Raw genomic sequence first — 18,507 nt, forward strand, 5'->3', positions numbered from 1 at the left:
GCTGCAGACAGGATGGGTACTGCTGTACCTGTGTCCAAGACAACGTGTGAATGACTCTACCTGTGTGCATTGTACATTCGTTGTACGAGTGTTGAGCATAATGTCTGGAGAGGGATAGAATGGGTCTCGTGTTCAGCTCCTGTAGAACAAATAACTTCAGGTGACTCAAGGGAGGGAACCAAGCCACGCACAGCCTTGGAAGGGAAAAGCCATCCCAGGTTACTTGTCGGTCCCACCAAGGAAATTTCCTTCCGAACTCCAGACATGGTGATGAGTGAGTCCAGAACCCACACCCCCAGGAAATGTGATCCACAGAGCCACAGGGACTTGTATCTTTTCAGACCATTCAGCCAGAATCCCAGTGAGCTGGTGGACAAGGCCTCCAGGTTGAGGGGCCCGAACCTGGAGCCCCGCCCCCCTCCGTCAGATCCCCTGGGATCTGCTTCTCTCTCCGGTTCCTCCCCATCGTCCACTTTGTCCACCCTGGTCCATGGAAGTTTCAGACCCCGGTATCCTTGGCAACGGCTTCCTAGCAACCGCCTACCCACCCTGGAGCCTGCTGCACACCATGGAGCGGTGGGGCTTCTCCTTGCTCTTCCTGGCAAGGATCTCTGCCAGTCACAACCACCTGGAGCGGCAGAGGGTCAGCGAATTGGTCCCGGGTCAAGGAGCGCTGCAGCCACCGGCCTGCCCCCTTGTGGCTGGGCAGCAAACGTGTCCGTTCCCGCTGCTGCCATGGGCCTTGCTTCTGGCCCTTCTGGCCGCCGTGGTCGCTTACTTCCTGTTCTCCAGAGGGCAAGAGGTGAGTCTGTGAGCACACCTGAAATCCTCCCTCCAGCTCTGGCTCTTCTCAGGATGGCCGGCCAGGCCAGCGTGGGGCAGTCGCCCTCCCTTGTGGCGGATACCTCCCCCACTTGCCTCCACACCCTGAGGCTGTGCTTCTGGCAGTTGTGGCTAGCAGTTGCCGGCAGGCTCATCATCGTGTGTTTGTTGTCTTTTCCTAGAACCTACTTATGCTGGCGACCATCACAATCCTGTGGCAATGCATACCCTGGATTAATTATACATTGTCTGGAGTAGAACCTCCTCTTTGTTTGTCTTTAGCCTGCTGCCTGTCAATTAGAGTGGGTGACTAGGACTCTGTGTGGTTAGGCAGGGTGAAAGCCCGTCTCTCTCAAGATGTGGGTTCTTCACCATCTCTAGTCCACTGGGGCCCTGCATCAGGCACCGCCAGATCTCACTGTCTCAACCTGTTTCCGATCCACCCCGTTCCTTCTCCACCCCCTGAACTGATTGGTATAGTTGCCCTTTCCTGCACCTTCCCCAGTTTTACAGTCTATGCACATGTGACGCTGCCGTGTAACGAGCCAGACCCTGAGTCCACCAAGCCCAGTATTGTCTGCTCTGACTGGCAGCAGTTCAGCGAAGTCTCAGGGAGAAGGAGGCTGCCTCCCCACCAGCCCTGTTGCCTGGGCCCCCTCCTTGTGGGGATGCCAAGGATTGGGCCTGGGCGCTTCCGCACACAAAGCAGGTGCTCCAGGGCTGAGCGATGAGTCCTTCCCCACCTAAATTGTGAAGGTCAAAAAACGAGCGTGGGGGCGGAAATCCAGCCTTCTTTCTGAGAGAGCTTCTGGGGCTCAAGCTTGCCTGCAAGTCACACTCTCAGGGCTCCCTGAAGCCCTTCCTCCTAGGAACAGAGGAAGCTGCCATAGACTGAGTCAGACCATCGGTCCATCTTGCTCAGTATTGTCTTCACAGACTGGCAGCGGCTTCTCCGAGGTTGCAGGCAGGAGTCTCTCCCAGCCCTCTCTTGGAGAAGCGCCAGGGAAGGAACTTGGAACCTTCTGCTCTTCCCAGAGCGGCCACATCCCCTGCGGGGAAGATCTTGCTGTGCTGCTCACACTTCTAGTCTCCCGTTCATATGCAGCCCTGCTTAGCTAAGGGGACAAGTCCTGCACCACAAGACCAGCTCTCCTCTCCAGACCTAATCCCAGTTCCAGGGGACTTGTTTGGGACCAAACAGTGATGAGGAAAAGGCATTGGCACAGATGCTAGGACTGGGCTCCAGCCCTGAAGAGCAGGTGGTGGGCCAGGCTCACATGAGTCCTGGGAGGAAAGACAGAAGCACTCTGTGTGCAGCAGGCCCTCCTGTATTAATGGATGGGCATCTTTCAGGGCCAAGCTCTTGCATTTCTCCAGGGCTAAACTGTGGAACCCTGGATCAAACTAAGCCCCAAGTCTTTGATCCCAAAGGAACAAATCCTCTGCCCTTCCGTCCTCCGCTGCCCCATGAACCTTTTGGGGCTTGTTGTTGTAAAGTCTGTGCTTCCATACGCAGGGAGCAGAGCCTGGCCTGGACCCGGACGCTCCCTTGGACGAGGTCTTGCTGCGCGACATCTTTGGCGTCCTCCACAGCCTCCGGTATCGGCTGGTGCAGATTCGGAAGGCCAAAAGGAAACTCCAGTGCCCTGCGGACGGAAGTATCATGAACAGCCAGTGACCACTGATCAGAGCAGGACAAGATCCACAGGAGGCAGCGTGGGATGTGGAGAGAATGGATCTGTTCTGGGAGAGGGTTCCTGCTGGCAAGGAATAAATGGGAACCAGAGAAACATGGTCGCCTTTTCTATTGTCTGTGTATGGACAGGCTGAGCCCCCAATACTAATCTAATACCCCACAACGTTCTGGATGAAGATAGGGCCTGTTGAGACCCCTGGGGTCGAAGGCTGGCCCAGTTGGCCCCAATTACACATTGCTGAAAGCTTTCCTCTGCCATACCGTCCTCCAGGCCTTATTGACCAAAGATGATCCCTGGGAAACCACTGTCTGCACATTTGCCTTTGAGAGTGACCTTGCTGAAACGTACAGCTGCTTAAGGAGAGAGGGTCTGTTCTCAGTCCTTGGACTCTAGAAGTTAAGCCTCTGAGTGGGTAGGTGGCAGATGCCTCTTGTCTCTAGTGCGTACGAAGCTTGTAAAGAGGCACCTTTTAAAAGTGGTGATTCTCTTTATTTCACAGGGGGAGAGCAACTGGCCCTATCCACCCCCAGCACAGCATCCCTCCAGTGGCTGTTGCTGGTGTCTATCTTAGGGGACAGGGAGCCTACTTACTTACTTATGTATATCTATGTAAGCCGCTTTGGGAATTTTTGTTGAAAAGCGGTATATAATATATTTGTCGTATTCGTATTTGCATAAACACTCAGGTCCTGAGCAGCATACAGCCTGTCATTTCACACACCAGTGACATGTCTTTTGAACTGCAGAGATGATATTCTTTGAAGGACAATTGTGTTTTCTAGTATTTCTTTAAAAGAAGAAGAAGAAGAATGACCAAGAGCTGCCAACAGTGTATAACTGGGGGGAGGAGGAGCTGGTGAAGTGATCGCCTGAGTGAGCATGGGAGTCTTACAAGTCGATCCCTATTCTCACCTGTGCAGGTGCTGCAGGTTCAGCTCTGTCTATCTGCTGTACTTGCATGCTCAGCAGTAGCCTGTTCACAGACTTAAAAACACAGAGGATTTTGCTCTTTGAGTTAAAGCAGAGCTTCTCCAACTTGGGCCCCCAGATGTTGTTGGACTTCAACTCCCATAATCCCCAGCCACCAAGTCCAACATCTGGGGACCCGAGCAGCATTTCCTCTAACAGAGATTCCCAGATGTTGTTGACTACAACTCCCATAATCCTTGAGCAAAAGCCATGGAAGCTGGGGATTCTGGAAGTTGTAGTAAACATCTGGGAATCCCTGTTAGAGGGAACCTCTGACCCAAATGGGAGAAGCCCTGCCGTGCCACACATGGATGTACTCCTCCATTGCAGCAGAACAGAACATAGGATGTTGCCTTCTATTGAGTCAGACCCTTGGTCTATCTAGCTCAGAACTGCTTACACCAGGGGTTCCCAACCTATGGCACTCCAGATGTTGCTGAACTACCATTCCTGCCACCCTGCCACAATACACCGTAGTACCGTACCTGGGGATGATGTTCAGCAACATCTGGAAAGAAACAGATTGGGAGCCCCTGGTCTGCACGGACTGGCAGCAGCGCTCCTAGGTTTCAGACAGGGGTCTTTCCCAGCCCTGCTTGGAGATGCTGCCAAGGGGTGACCCTGGGAGCTTCTGTCTGTCAAGCAAATAGCCTGCCGCGGAGCTATGGCTGCCCTCTCCATTGGAATCCAGCTATCTAGCCATACAGAGCAAATGCAGCGATCCAGACGCTCTTCTGGATCCTCTCAGACAATTCTATCCTTCATTTGCATTAATCAACTATCCAAAGAGCCAGATGCACCACAAAGGGACATTTTGTATTTTGGAACAAGGTCCTTTCCCTCTGATCACTTTGTACTATTTGTGTTCTGTCATTTGTTCATGATTTTCTGTTTTTATTAATCGGTTTTAAAATACTCAATACATTTATATCTATGTATAGACATCCCCTCGAACCACACCACAGCATTCCTCATTCTCCCTAGAACTGGCCCTCCAGAGCGTTCTGGGCAGAATGCAACTCCTGAGGCAAGAGCTGATGTTGCCTCAACCAGAGATGCCGGATCTTCTCTCCGATAATTCTCCGACAGACTCGTAGTTGCAGAGTGAAGAGAAAGCAATCCTCTTGGACCCTCCCAGCCAAGCTTTCTCTTTGGCTCCCTTCCCCTGGCCAAGTCCTTCTGACTAGCCTGCTAGAGCACCCAGGCGGGTCTGGCATCTGCAGCCTTCAAGGCGACCCCACTTGGTTTTGAAGACCGAGGGACAGGGGCAAGAGTTCCTTCCTTTCCTGTCTCCCTCACTCCCTCTCTCTCTCTCTCGGCGCTTTGTCTCCTCTAAGTGAAACGCCACGCTCAGTGGTCCTAAACCAAAACAAGATGGCAGCTGGGTGGAAGGAAAAGATCCTTCAGCAAAGGGCTGTTGGGCCTAGGAAGAAGCCCAAGGCCTGGTGATGGTGGCAGCCTTTCCAACTGGAAGCCATATTGTGTGGGGAAGGAACACTGTATCTGTTGCTGGGGTGGCCAGGATCCTGATATTCTCCAACTGCTTTTGGACTACAACTTCCATAACTCCAGCCTCAGTTTATTGTGGCTAGGGATGATGGGAATTGTAGTCCAACAACTGCTGGAGGACCTCATGTTAGCCATCACTGCTCTGCCACTTTTCTTTTTTCTTTATATTCATGTATCTTTATTGGCTTTAATTAGACTTATGCATTTAAAGCTTTTTATGCCACTGGATTTTTTTTTTTTTAAACGGCATGCGATATAGCAATGTAAATGGGGACCTAAGACAAACCTAGGTCCCGGATGTTGCTGGACTACAATTCCCATCATCCCCAGCCCCATTGGACTTCAGGTTTGAGAACCCCTGGTTTAGGGATTGACAGGTGATGAACATATTTCACCAGAATCAGATGGGCAGCCAAGGCAAGGCTCTTAAGGCAGGAGTAATATGGTCTCGACGCCAGGTTCTCAGCCCTGAGTCCCCAGATGTTGTTGAACTCCCATCATCCCCAAAGGCCACAGTGACTGGGGATGATGGGAGTTGTAGTCCATGGCATCTGGGGACCCAAAGTGGAGAACCCTTGTCTTGACAAAAGTGGTTGCTGAATGGAGGCCTCACCTGGCAGTCAGGTTAACATGACCCCCAGGCCGCAGGGGAGGAACGGCTCCTTGGCTTCTGTGCAGGCCAAAGGACAAGCTGGAAGAGGCGGCCTCGGCAGCACCCACGTTTCAGCCTCATCTCTGGATGTGTTTAAGCCAAATGGGGAAACATACCTGTGTAATCAGGCGTTTAGTTTTAATTCTTAAAACTACTTTTAATCAATGTTCTTAATTGCTTTAATTGATTTAACATTTTGTTTGTGTTTTGAAATTGTAAACCACCCAGAGCCATATATGAGGCGGTATAAAAGTGGCCCAAAATAAACAAAGAAGAACAAATTTTTATTTATTTATTTATATTTATGTCCCACCCCGCCAGTAAACTACTGATTGGGGTGGCTTACAGAACATTAACAAAATAGGCCCATATAACAATGTGTGTATGTGTACATAAATTAAATTTAAAAGTTCCGAATTTTAAAACTTTCAAATTAAGAGTTATAGATAAAAGGCTAAAAACAAAGAAACCGACTATTAAAGACGATAAAACATTAAAAGTCCTCTCTAAAAGGAAGATCCGCCTTCAAGGGTGTCTCAAAAACAAAGGGCTGAGCTCCCCCACCTCGGCCTCTTCTCGCCCCTCCCTGTAAAAGAAGAGAGAGAGAGAGAGAGAGAGAGGAGGACTCAGTTTCCCCATTCAGAGGTCAGACCCCAACAACACGAGCTGCCTGCGTGGGGGGAAGAGTACTACGTTTCCCATGGTGCCCCGCGAGAGGGAGGGGCGCCGAGCAGCGGCAAACGCGTCCCACGGACTTCGTTCCGGCGGGCAAAATGTGCGCCTGCGCCAAACTTTCAGCACGAACGAGAGGTGACGCCGAGCTCAGAGCGCATGCGCTGACCGGAGACTGTGTCTCAGGCGTTCGGGCGCTGTCCCGCTCGGCTGGCTCTTGCTCAACGGCCCGAGGCGCGAGGACGCGCGCGCAGCCCCTCCCCCGCCGCCCCCTGAGGCAAGCGAAGGACCCCCGCCGTCGCCTCCCGGCCCTTTCTGCGAACCCCCGCATCCCGGCGTCGGGAGATGTGATGAGGAGCCCGGAGCGGGTGAGTCACGTGGCCGGGGGGCGGGGCCGCGGTCCCGTCACGTGGCCGTGAGGGGAGGCCGTGCGGTCGCGGATGTGTGTCACGTGGGTGCGGCTCACCTGGCCGATGCTCGAGGGGGGGCGGCCCAGGGAGTGCGAAGTGGTAGAGTCCTGAGCGGGCAGAGGGGGACTGTACCACTTCCTGAAGCGGAAGGGGGGGGCAGGCAGGCAGGCAGGCATCCCCCATAGAATCGGATTCGTATGTATTATTTTGTTACAATATGGATTTCTTGTCAAGCACAAAAAAGTGATCAAAAGTGAGGAAAAGAATGAGAAAGGGACCCCCTGCCTCCAAAGGGCCCCCAGCCAGGCCCAGCAGCAGCAGCAGCCGCCCCTGCAGGGCAGAAGGGGAGACCCCCGCTCTCCCCCTGCTCATTCAGGACAGAGGGGAGCGCCAGCCAGCCCTTGGAAAGGGGCCCCTTGGCCCTACCACGAGGCTCCTTTCCCCCTTATCCCCCTTTTCTAAACAAAGCTGCTGGCCTGAGTGGTCAGCCTCAAAGCAGGAGGAGAGGGAGGCTCCTCTGGAACTGGGGCACCCCCCCCCAAGAAGGCCTTGTCCCCAGTGCCCACCAAGCACCAGGACCAGAGAGCAGCCCCCCTCCGCCCGCCCTGTGGCTGATCTTAAGCCACCCGCAGGCTGATGCTTCAGTACCCAGGTCCCAACCGGGTAAAGGACTTTACCCATACCTTGAGTAAAATCATGTCGTCTTATTCAGAATCGGATTTTAATTAATAGTCTGCTTTCCCACAAAATGGTGCCGAAAGCAGCTTACAATTCAACCACCACAAGCCATACGTCTCAGCCACATGGCATTAAGAATTCAGGAAGCTTCTTGATTTGGCAGTCAAGGCGTTTTTAACCATTCGTGAACATAACAGTGACATCGTGGGTGGGTGTTTTTCAGTGCTCCCCTACATTTAGAAAGCACCTCTTTGCAAGCAGAAATCTGGCAGTTCAGGGAGATTTGGGTTCTAACTCAGCCCACTTCCTCCCATGTTAAGTTTTTCTTTGCAGTCTTGTTGGGAAAATGTGTCTTTCCCCACCAAAGCAAGTGCACATAGAAGCCCTGAATAAACAAAAGCTAGCAAACGGTACCGCTGTCTCTGCCCACCAGAAGCCAACCAGTGTGGAAACGTTAGACTCTGCCTCCCACATGGCAATCCCGTTCCAGACAGCCCTCCTTGAGGTCAGGGGAGCACAAGCGGGTGCGCATGGAGGGTCAGCAGGCTTCTGCAATTGAGGGGCTGCCCCCCAGGTAGGACCCTCCTCTTCTGCAACCCTGGGTTGGCAGGCAGCGTGCGGAAGTCTGCTCTAGGCCATGCGGGAGTAAGAGAAGGGGAGTCTGTGCGTCTGCTAAGTGGGATGTCACATGGAGGGGCCTTGGGGGTGTCTAGGGCCGAGCGCTCCTAGGAAGACCTTTGAAGAGGTTTATCACATGGGGAAGCAGGAATCCGGGGAGGGGCATGGCGTCGTGTGAAGGTGTCACATGAGGAGCAGTCGGGGGGCTGGCTCTTCCTGGGCGGCAGCTGTGAAAGGGAGAGGAGGCCGCTCTGGGCAGAGGCCAGGCGTTGAAGAGGATGTGTGCTTTCTAGGCAGACTTTCCAGATGGGGTGGGTGCTCCAGCAGGACCCCCCCCGTCCTGTGGCACCCCAGGCCTCGTCCTGTGGCACCCCAGGCCTCGTCCATGGCTGACACGGCATGCAGAGGAAGGGAGATCGCCCTGGGCATGGTCTGAGGGCCCATGAGAGTCACCCCCCTTGCTGACGCGCGGCCATCCTGGATCTGCTCCGTGTCTGGAGGGGATCCCCCAGTTCCATGGTGGAAGAAGGGTGGGGTCACAAGCACACTCTGGGTCACGCACAGACCTAATGGAAGTGGGTGAGACTTCCTGTGGGTTTCCCCTGTGAGCATGCACTCCACAGGAGTGAGGGTGGAATGTGCTCCCCGTGGCCAGCAAGCTGGTAAGCAACGTGCCATGCCGGCTGAAGATAGCAAAGGCATCCTGGCTGAAGGAGGAGACTGAGTCCAAGGCCTGCACGGATTCTGTCTTGGGACTGGCCGCCTCTTCTCCCTTTGGTTTGCTGCTGCTGCTGCTGCTCACTGCCTTTCTTTCTCAAGCTGACTTGATGGCCAGATCAAGTCAAGGACACGCTAGATCAGTTGCTAGATCAATGCACGCGCACACCCACACCCACACCTGAGCCCTGGGGAGCCCCCTGGGCCCTCTCCTTTTTTCCAAGGAAGAGGGGAAAGGTGCTGAGGGGAAGAAGCCCCAAACGCCCCCAAGGTGCTCCGGCCTCAGCGTGGAGACCTTTGTGGTCCTGTGATGGAGCAAGCAACCTCCTCTCCTGCCTGGGATCATCTCCCCGTCTCTGTAGGGATGGCTGGCGGAAGCCCCCCCCCCCAGTTTGAGGTAGCTCAGAAATCTGTCGGTTTCAGGAGCGGCCTGGGTCTCCGCTGCCCTGGGGCAGGGGCAGCTTGCTGCTTCCCCAGAGCTCTCCCCCCCCCCAAGCCTTGGGGCCAGACTGCCCAGCTGGTTGCTGCCAGGCCCCACCCCTTGGTTCTCAGCCCCAGCGCAGTGGGCCCAGGGAGCTGCTGTGTGTCCTCTCCCTCCCGGAACAGGGTGTGCTTGCCCCGTTTAGACTCTGCTGGGGAGCGGATCCTTTTCTGCTGCTGTTTGTGACCCTTTCCCAGGCTGTGCAGCGGGGTGTTGGGGGAGAGGCTGCATGGCGGCTGGGGTGCAGATCCAGGCGCTGGGGCTCCCTCTCCTCCTGCCCTAGCCTGCTAGGCCCCACCTTGCTCCGGAGTGAAGCCAGGATACCTGCCCTCAGCCACTCAGTTGCTCTCACCTGGGAGGGCCTGCCTAGGGAACCCAGGTGTCCTGGCACTGGAAGAGAGCTCAGAGGAGGAGGTGGGCTTCCGGCACCCAGCCCAGCTAACTGCCAGATCTCTGCCCTGGAGGAAAAGCCGTTGTGGCTCAGAAGCATTATAACCACGCACCAAATGGGCTGCATTTGCCACTCCCGTGAAGCAGCCCCCCCCCCTCCGCTGGAGCTGTTCTCCCTCTCCGGGGATGGGTGGGGAACTTCCTCCGCAAGGCCTGTCCTGACTGGGGAGAAGAGGGTTTGCCCTCCTCTCGCTTGGCGGCGGCTCCCCTGCCCTGATCCACAAGGCTCCCCTCCCTCCCCCACGAAGAGCCCAGGAGTCCTGGCTTTCCTGTGCTGCCCCACTTGGCATCTCAAGCCCCCTCCCAGGGAAAGAGCTCGGAGGAAATGAGGGCAGCTGCTTGGCTGGCTTCCTTCCCATTTGCCCTCTGCCTTGGCAACATGGGGGCCCAAGGAAAGGGGAAGAGGTGGGGCCAGGAGGGTTGTGCCGAGGAGGAAGGAAAGCCCCCTCTGTGTGCAGCCATGGCTTCCCCACTGCCTGCCAGCGGGAGGGGTGGGGCTCACCAGCTTCGGCAGTGGGGTGGGGCTGGGCCTGGCCGGTGCGAGAAGCCCACCCTTGGGGGCCATTGAGTCTAAGCCCCTGCCTGGTGCCGGAAGTCCAGGGCTGGAGGGACCCCAGCAGGGCTAGCGAGGGGCCCCCACCTCCTCACTGGGCCCAGGAGAGCCCCGCTTCCATCGCCAGGCTGCCCTGGCCTCTTGGCCCTGCCTCCCTGCCCCCCCCCGGGTGGGACTGTCTCTGCCCGCGAGAGGAGGATTGTGGCACAGCCCCGCACGGAGGCGCTGGAGGTCCCGGGAAGTGGAGCTGGGCAGGGCTGCTGCGGCCAGCCGGGCGCTGTGGCTCGCCCAGGCCTATCCTGCGGTTCCGGGCTGAGCAACGCCAGGCCTCCGGACACTGCTTGGGCGCTCGCATGGAGAGTCCGGCGCACTTCCAGCCCTGCTCAGGTCTGTGCAGGGAGCACCTCGGAGGCCTGGCCCCCTCCTCCTTGGCCAGTCCCCCCAATGCAGCGCCGAGTGCCCCCAGTGGCGGGCGGAGGCTTTTCCGGCAGCTCGGGGCGCTCTGTCTCCCCCAGCCCTGAGCGAGGCCCTGAGTGTGTACCTCCAGCATCACCCAGGAGCCCTTGCCCCCCGAGGCTCCCCGCCTGTCCCAGGGGGCTGCCCTGCCCCTTGGGGGCTCCTCTCCTGCAGGCCCCGTGGGGGTGCTTGCTCCTCTGTGCCTGGAGCCCTGGCTGAGCATGTGTCCAGAGGTGAAAGCGCACCGCTTGGCCCCAGCCGCGGGAAGGGGGGGCAGAGCCCAGAGGCGGTGGAGCGCATGCCTGGGTCACAGAAGGCTCCAGCTGCAGCCCCTGTCCGCTGCTCCCGTTCCAAAGAGGCCTTGAGAGGCAGGACCTTGGCGAGCTGCTGCCAGTTGGAGCAGACAGTCCTGAACTAGGTGGACCAGGGGGCTGACTCTGCCTGTGGCGGCTGCAGGGGTCTTGACTGGCCGCAGAAGGGCCCCAGCCCTTGCAGGGGAAAAGGATCTCAGATTGCAGGGGCCGGGAAAGGGACCTCTCTGTGCCTGGGGAGCTGCTGCCGGTCAGTGCAGGCGATACTGAGCGAGATGGCCTGACTGCACGGAAGGCAGCTGCAGGAATCCAAAAGGATGTGAGCATTTGTAAACTGGCTGACGGAGGGGATTAGAGCAGGCTTGCCCGCTGCTCGGCTTCGGCAAGGGAGGGGGCTGGGAGCCAGGACACCTGTGAGGGCGTCCCCCACCCCTCCATGTGCAAATCTCTTCTTGCCGCAACTCCAGGAAACTTAAAGGTTGGGTTGCAGATTTTATTTGCCATACAAACAAAGGGTGATGAAACTTGCCTGTCTGGAAAGGTTGGTGCTCAATCTTCTCACTTTTCCCCTCTCCAAAATCACATGCGTGAAACCCTCAAGCCACTCACCTGGGCAGGAGAGAGGTGGGGGCAGGGTGCCAGGTGTGAGCCCAGGTGTGGGAGGAGGGGAGCTTCTTCAGGAGATGTGGCTTCACACCATCTGCGGACCGGACCGGGCAGAGCTGGGCTGGGCAGGCTTGCTTCTCTTTGGCCTGTTCGAACAACAAGTTGTTGTAGAGGGCGGGGTGGAGATTCAGGGAAGGAGCAGGCGCTCAGCGGAGAGCAGGATTAAACCCAAGGAGAGCCTGGCCCCAAAGCTCCAGCATCTTGCTTCTCTCCATGGCTAACCAGATGGCTTGAAGGCAGTAAACCTTCCCTCTTGTTTGTCTCTAGCATTTGGAGATAGTCTGTCTCAGAACATGGAGGATCCACATAGCTGCAGCTGCTGCTGCTACTGCTGCTACTACTACTACTGTTATTTATTTGGTTTCTATACCGCCCTTCCAAAAATGGCTCAGGGCGATTTACACAGAGAAATAACAAATAAATACGATAGATCTCTATCCCAAAGGGCTCACAATCTAAAAAGAAACATAAGACAGACCCCAGCAACAGCCACTGGAGGGATGCTGTGCTGGGGGTGGGTAGGGCCAGTCATTCTCCCCCTGCTAAATAAAGAGAACCACCATATTAAAAAGGTGCCTCTTTGCCTAGTTAGCAGCGGCCAAGTTAGGGCTAGTAGCAGTTCCTTTTCCTCCTCCTCTGATTTATCCAATCTCTCTTTAAAGCCGTCTGATCGCATCTCGTGGCAGTGAATTCCATTAGTTAATTGTGCAGTGCGTGGCCTTTCTTTGGTCTGTCCCGCCAGTTGGCTTCATGGAGTGGCCCTGAGTTCCGCCGTCCCAAGAAAAGGAGGAAGTCTGCTCTTTCTGCCATGTCATTGTCTCTTTTCTAAGCTAAGACGCTTCAAGCACTTTGACCAGTGGTGGCTGACCGGAGGCTGGGGGTGATGGGAAATGTAGTCCAGCAATAGCTGGAGAGCCTCTGGTTGCCACCCCTGGCTGTGAATAGTCTTCTTAGGGAAGGGTCTCCGATCTTCCGAGTGTTTTGGCTGCCCACAAAAATTGGCGCTGGTGTGTGTGTGTTTGGGTAGCTGAGCACATTGGAGGTGGGCCAGTTGCAGAAGAGGCCGGAACATGCTGGGGCTAGCCAGGGCCCGTCTCGGTTGCCCTCAGGGCTGCCTGGCCAGTTGGGACAGAGCAAGGCCCGCTGGCAGCAACTCCACAGGTGAAGGGAGCTTGCTGGCTGTCCCCCCCACCCCGTGTCCCCCACTGAAGCCTGTCCTTGCCACAGAAGGGAGGGGGCGCTCCGAGCTGGCGTCTCTTCTCTCCAGAGGTCCCTGCTGCGCCCTTGGTAGCATTTAGGCCGTGAGGCACGAAAGGGCAGAGGAGGAAGGGAGGCGCCCCCTGGAACTGGGGGGCCAGGGAGAGTCCCAGTTAACTGGGGGGTCGCTGCTGGCCTAGAGTGCCTGGAAGGGGGATTGGAGCCGGAGGAGTCTGTCCGTGGCGGCGACTGGTCATGATAACTAAAGGGAGGGCCCCCCATTTTGGAGCCCCCCCATTTTTGGAAGCCCTCTTTCTCTGGATATCATTTATGGCAGGGGCTGCAAAGGCGGTCTGTTGCCTTTGAGCCCTGCTGGTGGCCTTCATAATCAGGACATTAGAAGAGCTTTGCTGGATCAGGCCCCCCGAGGAAGCCCATCCAGTCCAGCCTCCGGTTTCCCACAGCGGCCCACCAGATGCCTCCGAGAAGCCCACAGGCAAGAGGTGAGAGGGGCAGGCCCCTCTCTCTGGCTGATGCTCCCTGCCCCCTGTAATTGAGAGGCATCGTCCCTGCCTCTGAGGCGGGAGGTGGCCACAGCCACCAGGCTGGTAGCCAGTGGTAGAGCTGACCCCAGAGGCATCCAGTTGGCCCCTGTGAGGAACAGGACGCTGGACTGGACAGCCCTGTCTGTCCTCTTCTGACCCCCGTGAGCCAGAAACGGATTCGGGGCTGACCCACAGCCAGCATCTGGCAAGTGCTCCCCCTGGAGGGTCTGCAGGGAAAGCAGCCTCAGGGCCGGGCTCCTTGGATCTCTCGGGCACCTGCCTCAGCCCTTTCCAGACCCAGGATGCCCCCCCCACCCCCCAGTAGCTCCACCCAGCAGGACAAAAGCCCACTGCGGCTGGGTCCTCCTGGCCAGTGTCTGCCTCTCCCTCCCTTCTGCTGCAGACTTTAGCCAGCAAGAGTGCCCGCAGGCACAGAAGACAGGCGTGGCTGGACTACAGCTCCCATCAGCCCCAGCCACCACGGCCAGCGCTGTGTGTACACATCTGGCCTATAAATCGGGGGGGAATTTGTTTATTTATTTATATTTATGTATTTATTCGATTTCTATGCCGCCCTTCCAAAAATGGCTCATGGCGGTTTACACAGAGAAATAATAAATAAATAAGATGGCTCCCTGTCCCCAAAGGGCTCACAATCTAAAAAGCAACATCAGATAGACACTAGCCACAGTCACTGGAGGGATGCTGTGCTGGGGGTGGATCGGGCCAGTTACTCTCCCCTTGCTCAATGAAGAGATCCACCACGTTGAAAGGTGCCTCTTGGCCCAGTGAGCAGGAGGTTTTATGAGAAGTTGTTTTCATGAAAAGTGCAGTTTTGAAGGGCTGATCTTTTCACCGTTTAAAGTGCTTTAGAGTTGGAGGGAAATGGTTAGAAAAAGCCTCAGGTTTTTAACAGATCACTCCGTTTTGCTGTTCCGTAGTTAAGGGGTGGCCCAGCTCTAGGGTGTCCAGCCAGCCCTTTGTGGTCTAGAAGAGTTGCCTGTTAGAAAGTAGCCGGAGCACTGGCAAGACTCCTGGTTTTCGGTGTGAGCCGCCTTGGGTTAGAGCAGGCAGGGACCCCCTAGAGCAGGGATTCTCAAACTTGGGTCCTCAGGTGTTATTGGACTTCAATTCCCATAATCCCCAGCCTCAGTGGCCTTTGGTTGGGGATTATGGGAGTTGAAGTCCAATAACACCTGAGGACCCAGCTTTGAGAATCACTGCCCTAGAGGCTGTTGGACTACAACTCCCATCATCCTCCACCGCAGAAGCCCTTAGCCACTGTGCACAGCCCAGTTTGGGGTGACTGACAACCAACCCACCAGTTGAAGGCTGCTCTCCTCAGAGGCTGCTGGGCAGCCCTGGGCTTCAGGGGGAAGAGCAAGAAGGGACGTGAGGCTGCCGGCCAGAGCCCTGCAGCAAGGGAGGCGGATAGGCAGCGCTCCGGGGCCCCATTTCTTGCCACGTGGGAGTTGGTGGTGAGAACGACGGCTGCTCCCCTTCTTCTCCCTGAATAGCCCCCTCTGCATGGCATGGGCGCCCTGGACATTGCACCGGGCAAGGCCCGTGGGTGTGTGGCTCTGCGCAGGAGGCTGCTGGCCCCTGGCATTGCCGCCTGTCTCAGTCCCCCGCCTGCTCTCCTCTCCCCCCCCTCCAGTTCCTGAGGAGGCTGCCAACCTCTCCGTCCTGGATGTGGCCGGTGGATCCAGGGCCCTACAGCTGACACAGTGACAAGAGCTGCCGTAAGTGTGCTGGGCCCGCTGGGCAGAGGCGGGGAGCTGGGAGCAGAGCTGTGGCCCTCCTGCCTTGGCTGCAGGCCCCGCGTGCCACAGCCACAAGTGTGTGGGTGGGAGGGCGCCACGGGGGGCCGCATTCAGCGCGGAGCGAGGCGGCAGCGGCAGCAGGCCCGGCTGAGGGGGCTGCCCGTCCCCTTGCTTGGAGTGCCTTGGCCGGGGAGGGGGCAGGCAGCCTGAGGAGGGGGTGACTCTGGGGCGGGCAGAGCCTCCTGTGGCCCCTGGCTGCCTGGCTGGGCCTTGCTGCGGGCCGAGCTGCGAGTGGAGGGAGGGAGGGAAGGTCCAGGAGGCTCCGGCAGGCCTCTGCGCAGAGTGAGGGGCGAGGGCGTCTGGGCTGCCGGCTGGTCCCGCTTCGCCTGCAGCATGGGCTCCTGCTCTCTGCCCTCTAGGAGCCTGGAGGTGGGGTAGGCGTGTGACCCACAGGAAGGAGACATGGAGAGAGCGGGCAAGGCGTACGTGAACTGCAACGAGGAAGACGAGATGGTCAGTGGGACGCTGCCGCCCGGCCTCCCCCTTCACCCCAGACCGCCTCCTTGTGCTCCAGATCCGCTAGTCCCGGGCAAGGGCTGCGCCTTGGTTCCAGGCGGGCATCCCCCAGGATCAGGCCCCGTGGTTCTCCCATAAGCATGGATTTAGAGCGGGGTGCCTTCACCTTCAGCCCGCCCGACTGGGAGAGCAGGCGGCGGGTAATCCAGGGCGGACTGGCCCGCCTGAAGGGGCCTTGAGACGCGGCCCTTAGAGGAGGCTCACCGTCCCTGGGGAGGGCAGCGCTGGCCCCACAGCCGCTTTCCTGCCAACGGGGGGCCAAGAGGGCCAGGCCAGGTCGAAGGAGAGGCCTCCTTCCCCCAGTGCAGAATTCACGGCCGACGGATGAGGGCTTTAAAAAGAGGATGAGGCCAGTTCCTGGAGGGACTAGGCAACGCCGCCAGCCCAGGAGGAGTCTGCAACAGCAGGGGAGGGCCCTTGCCTCCTGCCCTGCCTGTGGCGCTCCCAGTGTGGGGAGCAGGAGGCGGTCCCACCCAGGGGGGTCTTGTGAGGCTCCCTAAAGAGAAGAGGGGCTGGCCCTCTGTCCTTGGTCTAAGCAGATCCAGCCCTGGCTCCCGGAACCCACCCTGCCACCCCACCGGTTCCCCTCCAGCAACCTTGTTTTGTTGGGGGACGATTCTTCCCTCCTCTCCCCCGCAGGAAATCTCCGGCTACAGCCCCTGCTGCTGGAAGCTCGCGCTGGTCTCGCTGGGCACCGTCTGCAGCGGAGGTTTCCTCCTCCTCCTCCTCTACTGGCTGCCAGAGCTGAGCGTCAAGTGGACCTGCCGTGCTGTGCCGCTGCGGGATGCCCGGGTGCTGCTTCTGAGGACCACGGTAGGGGCCCAGCCTCTGGCTGACCCTCTGCATGTGCCTCTCTCCGGCTCTGCCCTGCCCCCACCAGACATGCACTCTGGCCAGGGTGGTTCAGTCTGATGTTGGAACCCAGAGGGCCAGGCGGAAACCAGCAGCGGAGAGGATAAATTGGGAAGCGAGCCATGAGCGGGATCTGGAGTTGAGCAGACCTGCCTTGCTAAAGAGGCAAAAAGCCTTGCTAGGCCAGAGGCCTGCCGGAGGGCTCTGTGTCTTGCCCCTCCCCCTTGGAGCAGCTGGAGGGAGAGTCCGCATCAGCACTGGCCACTCCTGGCACTGAGGAGAAAAGGGCCTCCTTGGTGGTGGCTCCTCTGTCCGCAGAATGCTCTTCTCAAAGAGGCTCTCCTGGCCTTGTGCTGTTATCTCTGCTTGTCCGAATCTGCTATTTTGTTGCTGTGTGTTGTTATAGGATTGTGGTCTTTTTGTTTGCTTGGGAAACATCATATTTACCAGAATCCAAGACAAGGTTCTCCCCCAGTTCTTTCCTGTTAAATATAACAGGGTTGTCTTGAATCCGAGTCCTCCTTCTTTTTGGTAAATGTAGGTATACTAGCTGGGCCAGGCGCAGAACATCTACACCTCCACCAGCCTGCTTCTCCCCCCCTTCTCCCCCTCCCACGGTTTCTGGTTGGCGGGCTGGCCAGAAAACCGGCCCACCGCCGCCTCCCACCCGCCAATTCCTGGCATCCGGGCCGGCCCACCGCCTGCTGCTCCCGCCGACCAGCCTGCTTCTCCCCTCACCTCCACCCGCAATTTCTGGCCTGCTGCCACCTCACTCCTGCCCGCCCGCCAGCCAGCCAATTCCCGGCGGCCAGCCCGGCCCCGCTGCCTGCTCCCGTGGGCCGGCCACCCGCTGGCGGGAGCAGCCCACTTCTTCTGCCCCCCCCCCCCCCGGCGCATTCTGGCTGGTGGGCTGGCCGGAAAGCTGGCCCGCCACCTCCTCCCGCCCACTGCCAGTTCCCGGCGGCCAGGCCGGCATGCCCCCACCTTCTCCCACCGGCCACCCGCTGGCGGCCGGCATCTCTCTTTGCTCCCCGTCTGGTTGCTAATTGGCAGCTGCTCGCGAACTCTCGCAAGAGCTGCCAGGCATGGGCTTAGCGACTGGTATGCCTAGGAGAAATAAATCTATCGATAGATATTTATGGGAAGCCGGGCCTGTCTGGGGGTGGGGGTGGGATCTGGGGCGTCCTGGGTCGATGGCCAGGCCAGGATCAGGCAGTGTTTTCTTCTTCTTCTTCTTCTTGCTCCTCCTCCTCCTCCCCCCCCCCACGCTTGCAGGATGAGTTCCGGACCTGGTCCAGGGTCCGGGTGTGTTCTCTCTCTGCCCCCGGATCTGACCCCTTGGGCTTTCCCCAGCTGGCGGAGAGCAAGAGGCCCCTGTGCCAGGTCAGCCAGCTGGAGGAGTGGGAGTGTGAGGAGGGCTCTCTGTCCCGGCCCGCCTGGGGGGAGCAGACAGAGGTGAGCGGTGGCTGCGGGGGGAGGGGCTCTGCCCCCCCCTGCAGGGCGCTGACCGAGGTCCTCTTGCCCGCCAGACCCGCTTCTTTCTCCACCACAATGTGCGCTACCTCTGGCATGCTGCCTGCCAGTCCTTCCGGCGGCTCCGGGCCCTGGACCTGGGGCTGCCTTGCTCTTCCCTGCACGGCCGCCATGCGACTGGCCTCCCCCGCAGCACCCAGGACTACCGGTAAGGGCGGTGGGGGGGGCATGGGGGCTGAGGCGCCTCCCCCTGTCCTCAGGGGTCCCAGCCCAGAGTGGGGAGGAAGGGGGTGGGGGGAGGCAGTGGCCAGGAGCCTCCCCTCTGACCCCCCCCCCCCCGCCTCTCTGTCTGCAGGAGGCTTTTCTATGGAGCCAACCAAATCGGTGTGGAAGTGCCTTCCCTCCCCAAACTCCTGATCAAGGAGGTAAGCTTGCGGGTG

The 18,507-nt window shown here is 58.2% G+C and overlaps 1 protein-coding gene and 1 long non-coding RNA gene across 3 annotated transcripts in view; one reads left to right on the forward strand and one right to left on the reverse strand.

The window, feature by feature from the left end:
- Nucleotides 1–5,907: 5,907 nt before the first annotated feature.
- LOC128329083 (uncharacterized) lies at nt 5,908–6,538 on the reverse strand. Its single transcript, XR_008309509.1, has 2 exons — nt 6,405–6,538; nt 5,908–6,235 (listed from the first exon to the last, which is right to left on the reverse strand). It is a non-coding gene; the product is annotated as an uncharacterized LOC128329083 (long non-coding RNA).
- Nucleotides 6,539–6,551: 13 nt separating this feature from the next.
- The window catches only part of LOC128329037 (polyamine-transporting ATPase 13A3-like), a 31,041-nt gene continuing 19,085 nt past the window's right edge, over nt 6,552–18,507 (forward strand). For both annotated transcript variants that reach the window (XM_053259459.1, XM_053259460.1), the window contains exons 1-7: nt 6,552–6,689; nt 15,061–15,145; nt 15,586–15,679; nt 16,382–16,555; nt 17,870–18,049; nt 18,124–18,275; nt 18,423–18,492. In XM_053259459.1, coding sequence (XP_053115434.1) covers nt 15,629–15,679; nt 16,382–16,555; nt 17,870–18,049; nt 18,124–18,275; nt 18,423–18,492 — 627 coding nt within the window. In that variant the 5' untranslated portion in view covers nt 6,552–6,689; nt 15,061–15,145; nt 15,586–15,628. The remainder of the gene's footprint in view (nt 6,690–15,060; nt 15,146–15,585; nt 15,680–16,381; nt 16,556–17,869; nt 18,050–18,123; nt 18,276–18,422; nt 18,493–18,507) is intronic.

The sequence above is a fragment of the Hemicordylus capensis genome, chromosome 6 (genome assembly GCF_027244095.1).
Source record: "Hemicordylus capensis ecotype Gifberg chromosome 6, rHemCap1.1.pri, whole genome shotgun sequence".
Classification (NCBI taxonomy): Eukaryota; Metazoa; Chordata; class Lepidosauria; order Squamata; family Cordylidae; genus Hemicordylus; species Hemicordylus capensis.